Source organism: Theropithecus gelada, chromosome 15, assembly GCF_003255815.1.
Source record: "Theropithecus gelada isolate Dixy chromosome 15, Tgel_1.0, whole genome shotgun sequence".
Lineage (NCBI taxonomy): Eukaryota > Metazoa > Chordata > Mammalia > Primates > Cercopithecidae > Theropithecus > Theropithecus gelada.
In genome coordinates, this window is record NC_037683.1 from 1,895,481 (window position 1) to 1,909,023 (window position 13,543).

Genomic DNA, 13,543 nt, shown 5'->3' on the forward strand with positions numbered 1-13,543 from the left:
AAAAAAAAAAAAAAAAAAAAAAAGAATATAAAAATTAGCCGGGTGTAGCGGCGGGCACCTGTAGTCCCAGCTACTCAGGAGGCTGAGGCAGGAGAATCGCTTGAACCCAGGAGGCAGAGGTTGCAGTGAGCTGAGATCACACTACTGCACTCTAGCCTGGGTGACAGAGCAAGACTCCAACTCAAAAAAAAAAAAAAAAAAAATTGGCGTGGTGGTGCATGCCTGTGGTCCCAGCTATTTAGGAGACTGAGGCTGCAGCAAGTCACCATTGCACTACTGCACTCCAGCCTGGGCCACCAAAGTGAGGCCTGCAAGGCCTCGAGTGCTACATGCTGTGAGCCGGATAGAGCGTCACGGGGCAGGGCTGTGTCTGCTTCCTATGCCCCGTCCCGAGTCCCATCCTGGAGGTTGTCTCCAATGGACACCACTGCTTCTTCGGCGAAATTCTGGATGGCAGTTTGTCCACATCAGGAGCCTTAAAACGAGACTCCTGGGGCCATAAAGCAAGCCCTGGCCACCATGAGAGCAGCACAGACTCAGAGCTCCCGTCGCGGCCCCACCACAGCCTCACTCGCGCCTGGCCCACCCCAAGATGGGGAAAAAAGGGCAGATCCAGTCGTGCCCCCATGGGGGTTGGTGTGGCTCCCAGGGCGAGGGCTCCCACGGGGCTGTGCGGGAGCAGGTTGGCCAGGGATTAGGGAAGCTGCCAGCCATTGCTCCAGTCCAGCGGCAGGGGTTAGGTGAGGGCCTCCCAGCCTCGGCTGCAGGGGTGGTCACACCATCATGTTTGCACATTCGCTCCTGTACCTACCTCAGCATCCGCAGTGGGGACAGGGGTGGTGAAGAGTGCTGCGCTCCTGAAGGAGTTTTAGCCATGGACAGTCAGGGTCTCCATATCAAGCCGCATCCAAAATTTATCAAATGTGCACGTGTGTGTGTGTTGGGGGGGCCGGTGCACAGCACACGCTGTGTCCACCGGGGGTGCAGGCTTGGGAGGAGACAGAAGGGCAGCAGGGACAACTGTCACCTTTACAATCCCTCAGATGCTGACTTCATGTTCACAGAGCACATAAAGGGAGGGGCTGTGGCCAGCCTCCACACCCAGCGGCTTGACGTCCTCCGGGGCCTCTGCTCGGAGCTGGGCAGCCAGGCCGAGGGCCCAGGGCAAGCTTGGGGGTCTCACTGAGGGTCGGCCTTGCACTGTCCCATCAGGCCATCGCCACACGGGAGGAGCTGCACCTGCAGCATGCCCGGGGCCTGCAGGAGAAGGACGCACTGCGCAAGCAGGTGCGGGAGCTGGGTGAGAAGGCGGATGAGCTGCAGCTGCAGGTGTTCCAGCGTGAGGCGCAGCTACTGGCGGTGGAGGGCAGGCTCAGGCGGCAGCAGCTGGAGACGCTCGTGCTGGTGGGCCTGGGGCCTGGGGCAGAGAGGGGAGCCAGCGGGTGGGACGCAGGGCCGGGGGAACATGGGCCTTCCTGACCCAACCCTCCTCTGTGACGGGCCCCCACCTAACCGAACCCCTCCTCGCAGTGGGGTGAGGGCACAGGAGCAGCTCAGGGCCCCAGCAGGAAATGGGGCTGCAGGGCCGGGGTGGGTGCTGGGCCTGGCCATCAGGCAGCCTAGCACGTTGCTCTGGGCATGGAGGGGGCCTGGCGTGGCTAAGGGCATGCCCAGGGCTCCCTGGAGGATCCCGCTCTGTGCCCTGCCCACCCTGTGCCTGGGGAGCCCTCTGCCCCCACAGCCCACCCACCCCGTTTTCTATGACCACAGAGCTCCGACCTGGAGGACGGCTCACCCAGGAGCTCCCAGGAGGTGAGTGAGACCCCAGCCGGCACGAGGCTGGCCTTCCTTCACCTGGGGTCCTGGCTGAGCCGCCACCAGGCACAGCCCCACACTGCCCGTCACGTGGCCCTGCTCAGTGGGCTGGGCTCGGTGGAGGAAGAGCAGGTGGCCAAATGCTAAGGCCTCCGACGGCTCAAGGGGTAAGGCAAGGCATGGACAGTGCCCAGCTCCTGCATCCTCATGGCGGGACCTTCCTGGCTGGCCTCCCCCACATCCGTCTGCTGAGCACCTGAGTCTCTGAGAAGCTCTGTGCAGGGGGTGATGGCAACGGCCGCACCCAGCTGAGGGCCAAGGGCTGGGGTGGGCAGTGTGGCCGGGTTCAGTCCTTGGCGGGGTGACCTAACGGGACATCTTGCCTCTCTTCGGAAGCTCTCGCTCCCCCAGGACCTGGAGGACACCCAGCTCTCGGACAAAGGTAAGGTGGGGACGGCAGTGCACCCGGAGGCCTCCCAGCTGCCCCAAGCGAGGCCCATCTTCAGCACAAGCAGCCCGTGCCGCAATGCCTGTCTCAGCCCCCACAACCCCCACCCCACAGACGGAAACTAGGGCTGGGGATAAGTAAAATGGCCAAGGTCACCCAGAGAACAAACTACAGAGCCCAGTGGAACCCGGGGCCCAGCTGGTGGGACAAGTGTCCCCTGGGGTGGAGAGTGTGGGGCCCCTCTGGGCAGCCCCCCAGGGTGCAGAGGTGAGCAGGCCCACTGTCTCGGCTGCTCCAAGCTTCCTCCTGGGCAGAGAGAGGTGGTGATGAGCAAATGCCCAGGGGTACAAAGCTAGAAAGTGGGGCGAGACGGGGCCCCACGTGGCTTGAGGGACAGGGCCTAATGCAGGGGTGGCCAAGGGCCTGCTGTGTCCCGGTGCAGTGGGGGTAAGGCAGTGGTGGGGGCTTCTAGCGGGCAGGGCAGGCCCCCTGTGTCTCTCTGGGGGAAGAACTGGGGTGGCTGGCTGGGAGCAGCCCCCGAGTGCCCAGGAGCGGATAGTGGTGATGAGGTAGGTGTTTGCTCTGAAGGTGGTGTCAGGTGGGAGTCAGGGAGGACCCAGCAGAGGGGCCCTGGGAGGCTGCGTGGGAGTTGGACGAGCTTCCTGAGCACCAGACTGTGGCCTCCAAGCAGAGGCGGAAGGGGAAGGAGGAGCCGCAGATGGGGAAGTGAAGACCAGCACCTTTGGCCGCAGCCCAGAACACTTGAACTTGGGGACGCCAAGCCCCCATGTAGGCACAGAGGCGAGCAGACCCAGGAGTCCAGCTCAGGCACTGCCACCATCTCCCTGGGTGGCTGTGGCAGGAGTGGGGGCAGGCATGAAGGTCCGAGGGTGAGCAGGGGAGGGGCTGGCTCTAAGGAGGGGTTGCCAATGGCCAGGACAGCCCCGGCCTGGCCCTCCCCACAGCGGGGCTGAGACTGGACATGCATGGTTTCTGCCCAAGGGTCCTGACCCCTGGTCTGCCCAGGTCCTGGCGGGTTCTGAGGGGGTCTAGCCACCTGAAGGTTCTCTCCCAATTGTGCAGTACCCCTGCCCCCGCCACTGTAGCTGTTTCCAACTCTCCCCAGGGCCGCCATGCCCACAGATGCTTTGGAGTGATGGGGGACAGTGCTGCTCAGGCCAGGGTTTAAGCTCCCCTGAGGTCTGGGAGGCCTTCCTGCCTGGAGGGCAGCCAGCTTGGGGGAGGGATGGTCACTGGCAGGAGCGTTGGGCCTGGGCTGGCATCTGGCGGCATCCTGGAGCAATGAATGGGCAAGGGAGGCCATAAGTCCTCAGTCTCCTCTACAGAAGGCAGAGTCTACACTGGACCCATGTGGGGATCCCACCAGGCCCACAAGGTGTCCACAATGCCGGGGAGGGGTGGGGCACCCTTGCTGTATGTGGCCCTGCAGGTGGGCAGTCCCCACAGGCACGACTCTCCTTTCCAGGATGCCTGGCCGGTGCGGGGAGCCCGGAACAGCCCTTTGCAGCTCTGCACCAGGAACAGCTTTCACGGACCCCCCATGTAAGGCTTCCTCAGGGTGGGGTCCCCCCAGCTGTGGGCCTCACGGTGACCGATCCCAGGGAGGGTGGCTCCTCGCCCTAGGCACCCCCTGCAGTGGCCCCGACGACGGCTGAGGGGTGACCACAAGGTCTCTGCCCTCAGTGCTTGGGGTGCGGTTGTCTGGGACGCGAAGTGGATCCCCCTCTTTTCTTGGGTACTGCAGCAGCTTCGGGGGGCTTGGAGGTGGACGTGCCTGGTCCTGGTTTCTTTGGGGACTTTACAGTGGATGCGGCGTCAACCCTGAGTAGGTGAACACAGGAGTCCTGAGAGCAAGGACTACCTCGGGCTTTGTTGTAGAAACAATGGCCAGGAGCCCAGGCCGGAGCGTGGCTTGGCCTCCTGCCTGTGTCTTGGCATCTGAAATGCAGGCTACCCACACCGGCTCACTCCCCGGGTACAGGCAGGTCCCAAGCGCGGCGAGCTTGGCGCTGAGCTGAGGCTGTCTGAGCTCCCCGCCTCCCCACCAGTCTGCAGTTACCGGGGCCAGTGGGGGTGCGAGAGAGAAGGGAGGGTGCCCTCAGGGGAGCCGGCCGGAGCCCAAGCCTTTCCCCTTCTCCAGGACGCAGGCCTGAGCAGCGGGGAGCCGCCTGAGAAGGAGCGGCGGCGCCTCAAGGAGAGTTTCGAGAACTACCGCAGGTAGGCGGGCGGCCCCCAGGCTTCTCCAAAACGGGCTGGGGAGCTGCAGCCGGGTCTGCGCCTAAGACACCTGTGTCTTCGCAGGAAGCGCGCCCTCCGGAAGATGCAGAAAGGCTGGCGGCAGGGGGAGGCGGACCAGGAGACCACCGGCAGCGACAACACGGACACTGAGGGCTCCTAGCCGCGGCAGCGCAGGCCCCGTCCAGGGCACACCCACCGGCCCGGCCTCCCGCCACCTGGGGGTGCCGACGCCCTGGGGCGCAGACTTCCCCGAGCCGTCGCTGGCTTAGCCTGGAAGGAGGAATCTGGTGCCCTGAAAGGCTGAGCCGGGCAGCCTGGCGTTGGGGGCTGTTTGTGAAGCGGCACTCAGCTTGAGGAGGCCATGTGGGTGCTCGCCACCCCCATGCACACGCCATCTGTGTAACGTCAGGGTCTGTTCTATTTCACCATGTAACACACAATACATGCATGCATTGTAGAAGTGTGAGAAAACACGGCAGCTTAAATAAATAAACAGCACGGGTGACCCGCCTTCCCGCTCGGACACTCGCGCGCAGCCCCGCGGCCGTCCCTCCTCGCTGCGGGGCCTCGGTGTCCTCGGGCTGCGAGCTGCACGTGGACGCAGGGCCCCATCAGGCCGCCAGGGGGCGGCAGAGCGCAGCGCGACCCCAACCCGGAGGACGGAAGCCCAGGAAGGCCGCTTCCGCCTAGTGCCCACTTCCAAGATGGCGGCGGGGCGGGGCCAGGGCGGGGCTGACAGAGCCGGCGAGCGGGATGCTGCGGGCGGCGCTGGGCGGCGCGCCGAGGCTGCTGAGCCGCGTGCAGCCCCGGGGGCCCTGCCTGAGGCGGCTGTGGGGCCGCGGGGCCCGTCCAGAGGTCGCGGGGAGGCGGCGCGCCTGGGCCTGGGGCTGGCGGCGCTCAAGCTCCGAGCCGGGACCGGGGCCCGCGGCGGCTCTGGGGCGCGTGGAGGCTGCGCACTACCAGCTCGTCTACACCTGCAAGGTGGGCACGCGGCGGCACGGAATCGGGGACAGACCCGCACCTGGCGCTACACAGCCTGCGGGCAGAGGCGGCCCGCCAGGGCCTTCCTGCAGGGGGCGGGGTCAAGTCAGAGGAAGGGGTGGAGCCACAACTTGGGGCGAGTTGGGTGTAGGGCCTTCTGGGAAGGAGGGGAGGCGGACCATGAGGAGGAGTGGAGCCGTTCCTGGGGCGGGGCCTTCCCGGGAGAGGGTGCGGTTGGAGGGTGGGTGGAGCTATTCCTCGGGGGCGGGGCCTTCCCTGGAGGGTGAGGTGGGTGGGGCTACCCCTCGAGGGGCGGGTCTTCCCGGGAGGGGCGTGGCGGCGCTCACAGCCTCACCAGCTTCCCTGTCCCAGACAGGTCTGCGGGACTAGGTCCTCCAAGCGCATCTCCAAGCTGGCCTATCACCAAGGCGTGGTCATTGTGACCTGCCCCGGCTGCCAGAACCACCACATCATCGCGGACAACCTGGGTTGGTTCTCGGACCTGAATGGGAAGAGGTGAGGCCTGTACCCCAGGGCTGGGCCAGGAGTCCACCCAGGACCCTGGCCTCCCTGGAGGAACCGTGCCCTAGTGTGGAGGTCTATAGATCTCACCTGGGCAATCCAGCCACCTTATCAATACAAGATACACAGTTAAATTAGAATTTCCTATAACCCCCAGATAGCTGTTTAGTTTAAGTATGCCGGAAGTAGGGGTTGCGTTTTCATTTGCTAAATCTTGCCAGCCCTGTGGCCCTGCCTCCCTGCCTCTGCCTGCCCTCTGCCCTCACTGCCAGTCTTGTCTCTCTGGCGTAGTACTTTTTTGCCCTCTGCCGTCTCGGAGTGGCTGGCCCAGAGCAAAGTGTGGAGTGTGGGCCAGGCGGTGTGGCCTGGGCCCTGGCGGCTGGGAGAGCAGTGGAGGTGGTGTTGGGAGCCTGGTCCGGGCCTTGCCTGGCCGGGAGGTCCTGGGCAGGACAGTAACAGTGACAGCAGGTCTGAGACCAGCATGCTGGACACTTGGTGGTACCTGGCCCTTGGAGCTGGGGCTGTCCTCCCATCAGACCTGGGGCTGCAGACTCTTCCCTCTGGCGCATAGGGGGCAGGAGCAGTACTGGGTTCCTGAGGTGGCACATACTGGCAGAGACACAGGGTTGGTGAGGGCACACAGGCCAGCATCTGAAGTGCCCACGTGGCCTGATGCCACAGGAGTGCTGGGCCTGGTGCTTACAGCTCTGGCCTGGCCATGGGGCACCCTGAGGGGACTGAAGTGCAGGGCGAGCAGGGGGCCCTGAAGAACCTTGTTGCCTCCCTGCCTCCCAGAAATATCGAAGAGATCCTGGCGGCCAGAGGCGAGCAGGTGCACCGTGTGGTGGGCGAGGGGGCCCTGGAGTTCGTTCTAGAGGCTGCAGGGACCCCCATATCCACTGCTGCTCCAGAAGCAGGTGAGGATGAGGGTCCCCCCGGCCGTGGCAAGACAGAGCCGAGCTGACCCCTGCGCTCCCCAGCACCGTGGGGCCTCTGCCTTCCAGAAGGATGTTTTGGCCCTGGGCCTCTCTGGACATGGCCTGTTTTCTATCAATAAACAGACATTACTTCCGGATGCTGGGGCCGGTGGCCCTGGTGGCATTTCTTTTTCTGGAGTTAGAATGACTGCTCTGAATCCCTGGTGCTGCTGGGTGGGACACTGGAGCCGCAGGACCTCTCGCCTCACCAGTTCCTCCTACACGGAGTCGCCTTGGACTTGCCCACAGGGGCCACAGTCGCCTGGAAAGGGGGCTGGATGTGGAGTCAGAGCCCCTCCTAGTTGTCACTCTGTGACTTTGAGCAGGTCACCACCCCTGTGAGCCTCAGCCTTCCTCTGCAAGCCCCTTGCCATCCCCCTGGCCAGCTCTGGCGGCCTCCCTTCCGTGAGCCAGTACAGACCTGAGCCCTGGCCCTCGGCCGCTGGCTGTCGGTGACACTGAGCAAACTGGGCTGCTTGCTGGCCCAGGCAGGACGAGCAGCTATGGTGTGGCCACGTGTCGGGAGCTCCAGGCCCCTCCTGGGGGAGCCATCTGGGCCTCCTCCCCTCGGTGGACAGCGCTCTGGATGCCCCAGGGCCCTCCGAGGCACATGGGGTTTGGCTCCCAGCCTTGTTTGTGCACAGGATGTTCCTGTGTTGATGAAAGCGAGCACACACAGGAGCCTGTTTGTTTGCAGAAGCGTTCTGGGCAGTGCGACCTTCAGCATTAATCACCCACCACACTCTGGCAGGAAAGAGAATGGGGCGAGGTGGGAGGTGGAGGCAGAACTGAGCACGACAGGGACCCAGTGCAGCCCCTCCCAGCAGGACCCGACCGGGACTGCCAGCTCACATCTGGCCCGTGGGAGGCCGGGACCTGGTGGCATTGTTCCCAGCGTGCTTGTGGTGTGGGCTTTGACTCGATTACCCGTCCTCTCAGCCAACAACCCTCTATTATTTCCACCCAGAACCTTCTGTGCCATTTGTGGAAACTGTCCTCCTCTCGCTGAGCCACCCGCACCCAGGCCTGCTTCTCCATGGAGGCACTGACTGGGGGTCTCTTGGGGGCCTGGAAGTGCAGAGGCCGGTGGGCTGGGCTTGGCTTGGGTGCCTCACTGCCTCCAGAGGGCCTGGACCAGCATGTGGGGAGGTCCAGGGAGCCCTCGGACCTGGAAGTGCAGGATTCGAGCGAGGAGAGCCGCTCGGGCCAATCCCTCCTCTTACAGCTGCGGAGATGGAGGCCAGTAGTTGGGATGTGGACGTTACCGTGTCTTTTTTCTCTGGTGCCAGCACCTCTGGGCCCAGGTTGGCCCTGGAGGGACACCCTTCCCAAGGCTGGCACGTTCCTAGAGTAGAGAAGACCTATGGCCACCCCCGGCGTGCCCGACACATCCCACCAGCTTCTGCCTGAGGTCCCCCTGGACCCTGTCTTCCTCCGCCCTTCCCTCCCCCCAGCCCCACTGCCACAGCCAGGTTTCTGCAAGGGGCTTTGCCATCCTGATCTCCCAGCACTCTGCCCCTCCTGCCTCCAGGACATCCCTGCCTCCTGGGGACGGCTGCTGGCCTGGGCATCCCTCACCACCATGTGCCTCTCCAAGAGGACTCCTCAGCCGCACCTTAGGAGGCTGTCCCATGCGTCAGCCAGTGGCGTGGTGGGCACTGCCGCACCTCCCTGGCTGTGATCCGTCCCAGGCCCTGCACGGTTACTTGGACCCTGTGTGCATGTACCGCCACCCGCAAGCTGGCCGGGACCCCGGACCTGGAGTACACATTGATTCTGGTTCCCAAGGCCCCTTCTGGGGTGGAGGAGGCAACGGAGTCAACCAGCACAGAGGCTGTGGCTGCCAATGTGGCCAGATGGGCTGTGGTGAGGGGCAGCCGGACTGCCCGGCGCAGCTGTGTGTCCCCTGACAGGGGCCCTGTGGGGGTGCTGCCCACCACAAGCAGCGTCCAGACAAGCCCCAAAACTGCCGATCTGCCCCCAGCTCCTGTACTGGTGGCTCAGTGTCCAGACCCTGAGCCCAGCCGGATCAGACTCCAGGAAAGGACCTCCCCCCCACTGGCTGCAGGGTGAATGGCAGCAGGCTGGGTCCTCAAGGGGCCGTGGGGCTGACCTGGGGGTTGCTGCTTCGGGGGCTGGCCTCGGCCACTCGAGTGTCAGCTCAGAGCATGCTCTGTTTCCCTAGGGGCTGGCAGCGTGAGGAGGTAGCGGTGCAGGAGTCAGTGGTGACAGCAGGCAGCCACTTCACCCCTCTGTGCCCCGGCTCCCCCGGGGTTAAATGCAGTGGGAACTCCATTTTTCTGAGGTCTCAGAGGGCCCAGACCGTGGGTATCTGTGGACACTCTGCACAGTGCAGCCTCTTACCTGGGTCACCCCCGGGACTAAGGCCATACGGACCACACTCACTTGGCCAACTTTATTTTTCAGGAAAAAACAGAAAAACAAATGTACCTCTTGGGTTGGAAAGGACCCACTGACAACATGGCACACACATGTGAGCAATAAATACGCACATACATTCAAGTATGCAGGGGGGCGCTACGTCCTGGAGACCCTGTGTCCGGGCACCTGTCCCTGCCCTGGGGTGCGGCCCTGCCCCTCCAGAGGCAGCTCACCTCGCCGGGCCCAGGACTGCCTCTCCATCCCAGCCTGAGAGCGGGCTCCCTCCTAGATGCACCCTCCTAGATGGAACTGCCAGCCCTGGGGGCTGTGGGGCCATGGTGGGGCCCCCGGGAGATGCCACGGCTGGGTCTGGACAGGAGCAGGCAACCTCAGGCCCATCTCAGGCTCCAACAGGTCCTGCCAGTCTCAGGATCCTGAACTCAGTGCCCTGTGAGCCCCCTCCCCATGGGGAGACAGCAGTGATGTCATCTCCCCCAGCTGGTGGGAGGAGGGGGGTTCTCATATCGGGGGTTCTGCAGGGTTGAGCTGAGTGAAGCCTCCCCAGCTTCCACTGACCCCCCACCTCGGGTGAGGGTCACAGAGCCTGGTGCTGTCTCCCGCCCTCACTGAGCACTGTGCCCGCTGCCAGCAAGCGTCCCCAGGACCAGGCCCTGCCCTTTTTCCTGGCTTGGGGGTTTGGAGTGTTAAAGTTCATGCCCAGCCATTCCCTCTGCTTTACAGACAGGCCCAGCTCCCATCAAGGCCCCTGCAGCGGGGAGGCACCTCAGAGCTGCCCCTGCGGCCTGGTCTGCCATGCCTGGTCTGGGGGGCCTTCTGTGGTTGCAGACCTCCTCTGGCCCGGGCAGGAGTGGGGAGATAGGCTTGGAGGGAGCCCTGCCCCGGGACGAAGCTGGAGGGGACGAAGCCTGCTGCGTGGCCGTCCCAAGACCAGCTCTGGGGCGAAAGAACGTGGCCCTGTCCTTGGTGGCCCGGAGAAGAGGCTCAGAGACACCTCTGGGGAGAGTGGGGCAGACAGCAGGTTTCACATTTGGCAGGGCAGGACAGAACGAGAAGGGCTTGGGGGAGAGGGTGCGGGAGTCTGACAGCACCGGGTCGGGGCCGACATGCCGAAGACCCCATCCGGCCTGCGGCGGGGCAGGAGGGAGGAAGTCCAGGGCCATGGGGGGCCAGCCCGGGATGAAGAACGCCCTCCCGCCGCGGGCAGCTCGGCCTGAGCCTGCTGCTCTGGGTCAGGGAGGCCGTGGGGCTGCATGCCCAGTGCCTGTCCTCAGCAATGGCCTCGGGAGGACGTGGCTGTGACTGTGAGCCCAGCGTCTAGGAGCGGGGGCAGGGCAGGCCTGGCGGTGGGCACAGGGCCTTAGCTCGAACCAGGCTGGCACTGCTGCTGGGGCTCGGGCGGGCCGCCTGTTCCCTGCTCCGGGCCCCCGGCGAGGTCCACCCGCTGCTCGTCCATGCGCTTGGCCTGTACCCTCTGGATGAGGCTGAAGAAGTCCTCGTCCGGCATGGTAGGGCCCCGGGGCAGCACGTCGGGCGGCGGGCAGCGCTGGTCATCGATCCTGGAGGACTGAGTGGACACAGTGCGGTTGGCGGCCTCACCCTCCCCAGGTCCAGTGGTCCGGGTGCTGGTCAACAGGGGCGGTTCCGGAGGGCCGGCGTGCACTGCTCATGGGCTTCCCCATGTCTACCCAAGGAATTGGTTCTGGGGCCTCCCTCGCTCTGGGGGCTTGTGCTGGGAGCCCGGGCCCTGCGCACAGTCTTCTGGTGGCCCCGCCCCCACCCCCCAGGAGCCCACAGCAGGCCCATCCAGGAAAAGCAGGTCCAACGATTCCCACTGGGCATGGGTGCGCCAGGGCCAGGAGACAGTGGCTAGGTTGGCGTTGGACGCCTGCTCCCCAGATCTGCTGATCCCCAGGGACGGGCATGCGTGGCCGTCCCTCTGCCAGGTCCTGGAAACCGACACAGCCTGGGGCTGACGCTGGCAGGCCTGAGGTCTCAGCTTGCAGAGCCCGAACTGTGGCGCTCCCCAGGGCTCCCCCTTGGGTCAGGTGGCCGACCCCGTGGGCCTCGCCTGCTCCAGCGTGCAGGCCAGGGGGCCAAGGGGGCATCTGGGCTTCTCTGAAGGGCCTGGAGCAGGAGGGACGGGAGCTGGCACAGGCATGCATGTGGACGGGGACTCTGGGCCTCTTGGGTGGGGCTGGTTTGGAGGTGGCTGGTCGGATGCCTGGCCCCAGGCCGCGGTTTCTTCTCCGCTGTAGGGAGGACGGCAGACCTGGAAACTCGCTGGCTTGGTGCATGGTGGGCCAAGTAGCCTCCACCGCCAGCTTGTTTCCAAGTCTAGGGACCCTGAACCCCTTCCCAGCAGTGGCTGCACCCCACAGGGATGGTGAGACCCCCAGAGTTTGAGGTCCCAGTTGGGACAACTGTTGGCTCAACAGTCCCCGCTCCGGCCACCCTACCTGGCTCACCCCCACACAGGTGAGGAGGGCATTCCCGGTGTGGCTGGGGCTGCCAGGCTGGAGCCCCAGCCTTGGCTCTGCCCTCTGGGGCTGGACCCTCCGCCCCTGCCATCCACTGTGTGGTCCCTGGATGGTCCCTGTTTTTGTCCCACCAGCCGGCTGGCAGCCCTGGATCCCCCTGCCCTCCCCACTCTGGGGATGCTATCTGGCCCGTGTTTTCCCTGCCAGGTGTGGAGGGCTGGTGGGGAATCCCTGAGGCCATGAGCTCCAGGATCTATGACCCCCTAGCTGCCACCCTGAGTTTCTGCACAGCAGGGGGGTGGCACAGCCTGGAGGTGTCCTGGGGTTGCCTTCTGTGGGGGTCTCTGGTATCCCCAGCAGCCTGGGGTTCCCAGAAGTGGCGCTTCAGGCTCAGACACCCCTTGTCATCTGGTGACACTGGCTGAGTCCCCCAGGAGTCCCTCAAACATGACCTGAGATGGAGGAACCAGCACCCACCTCACCCCCCAGGACACACAAGTTCCCACCACACAAGTGGATGGCAAAGGGGCCATAAGCCATGCCTGCCCGGGCCGCAGCCCACCTGGTACTTGATGAGCATGTTGAAGAAGTCGTCTCCTGGCTCCTGGGGCTCGCCATGGCCTCGGAGGTGCCCTGCGTTGCTGTGGGTGATCCGAAGCCCCGGCAGGCTGCCCACGCTGGCCCGCTGGTCGTCCAGCCGGCGGCTCTGGGAACTGGCGATGAGGTCGAAGAATTCCTCGGTCTGGGGCGAGGCCGTCATGGAGGGCTGGGCTGCGGAGGTGCAGAGGGCGAGACCTGGGACCCAGTGCGGGGTCAGGCCCGAGGCTCGGGCTGCGGCCACAGTGAGCTCTGACCTCTGAGCCCAGCTCAGCCCACTGTGCTCCTGAGGCCATGGCTCCTGGGGGAGTCTCCGCTGACCAGCCTAGGCAGCTCTCGGCTGCTCCCTCTGCTGTGGCTCCCACGCCCACCTCTGGGGCTCCCAGGGGGTGACAGGAGGACAATGCCGGTCTCCCACGCCCTGCCCACCCCCCTCCCCGAGACCGCCCGTGCGGCCTGAGTATGTTCCGGAGGGCAGACTGATGACACGCTTCCCGGGATGCTGCTCTGCGGGGGCTGTGGAGGGCGCCCTTGGTGACAGGGTGCTCTGCAGCTGGTCTGCTGGTCTGTCCCCCGAAAGCTCCTCACTGGAAGCAGGACAGGAGCCCTGGTCCTGGCCCCTGCAGACAAGCCCAAGGGAGGGCCCGGCTGAGGGAGGCACTCACCGATCCTATCCTCCAGCGTGGGGGCGGCCGTGGCCTCAGCAGCCCCAGCCTGGCCGTCATCCAGGGGACAGCGCTGGTCGTCCATGCGGCTGCTCTGGAACTTGGTCAGCAGGTCAAAGAAGCACTCCTCGTCTGAAGACGGGGCCCTTGGGATGCTCTGGGGAGGCAGTGGGGTCGCTGCAGCCAAAGCTAGCCCCGCAGACCCCTGCACGAGACCGGGGGCTGCTTGCCCGGGCCACACACACTTCTGAGACCCTGGCCAAGGCTGGGACCCTCACCTGCCCCCTGTCAGCTACCCCTCCCCCAGGACATGCCACCCACCCTCAGTACCCGGCTACCTCCCCCGGGACGTGCCACCCACCCTCGGTACCCGGCTACCTCCCCCGGGACGTGCCACCC

The 13,543-nt window shown here is 65.1% G+C and overlaps 3 protein-coding genes across 6 annotated transcripts in view; 2 read left to right on the forward strand and 1 right to left on the reverse strand.

Moving 5' to 3' along the window:
• The window catches only part of CARD9 (caspase recruitment domain family member 9), a 10,300-nt gene extending 5,268 nt beyond the window's left edge, over positions 1-5,032 (forward strand). For both annotated transcript variants that reach the window (XM_025359524.1, XM_025359523.1), the window contains 6 exons: positions 1,213-1,404; positions 1,771-1,812; positions 2,212-2,257; positions 3,750-3,826; positions 4,425-4,501; positions 4,586-5,032. In XM_025359524.1, the coding sequence (XP_025215309.1) occupies positions 1,213-1,404; positions 1,771-1,812; positions 2,212-2,257; positions 3,750-3,826; positions 4,425-4,501; positions 4,586-4,682 (531 nt within the window). In that variant the 3' untranslated portion in view covers positions 4,683-5,032. The remainder of the gene's footprint in view (positions 1-1,212; positions 1,405-1,770; positions 1,813-2,211; positions 2,258-3,749; positions 3,827-4,424; positions 4,502-4,585) is intronic.
• On the forward strand, positions 5,032-7,097 carry DNLZ (DNL-type zinc finger). The gene is made up of 3 exons (XM_025359525.1): positions 5,032-5,503; positions 5,880-6,019; positions 6,821-7,097. Exons 1-3 carry the CDS (start codon positions 5,276-5,278, stop codon positions 6,987-6,989), a joined length of 537 nt encoding a protein of 178 aa, XP_025215310.1. The 5' UTR covers positions 5,032-5,275; the 3' UTR covers positions 6,990-7,097.
• A 2,306-nt stretch (positions 7,098-9,403) lies between these two features.
• Positions 9,404-13,543, reverse strand: part of GPSM1 (G protein signaling modulator 1) — a 36,525-nt gene continuing 32,385 nt past the window's right edge. For all 3 annotated transcript variants that reach the window (XM_025360234.1, XM_025360236.1, XM_025360235.1), the window contains 3 exons: positions 13,145-13,301; positions 12,445-12,653; positions 9,404-10,969 (listed from right to left, as the gene is read on the reverse strand). In XM_025360234.1, the coding sequence (XP_025216019.1) occupies positions 10,763-10,969; positions 12,445-12,653; positions 13,145-13,301 (573 nt within the window). In that variant the 3' untranslated portion in view covers positions 9,404-10,762. The remainder of the gene's footprint in view (positions 10,970-12,444; positions 12,654-13,144; positions 13,302-13,543) is intronic.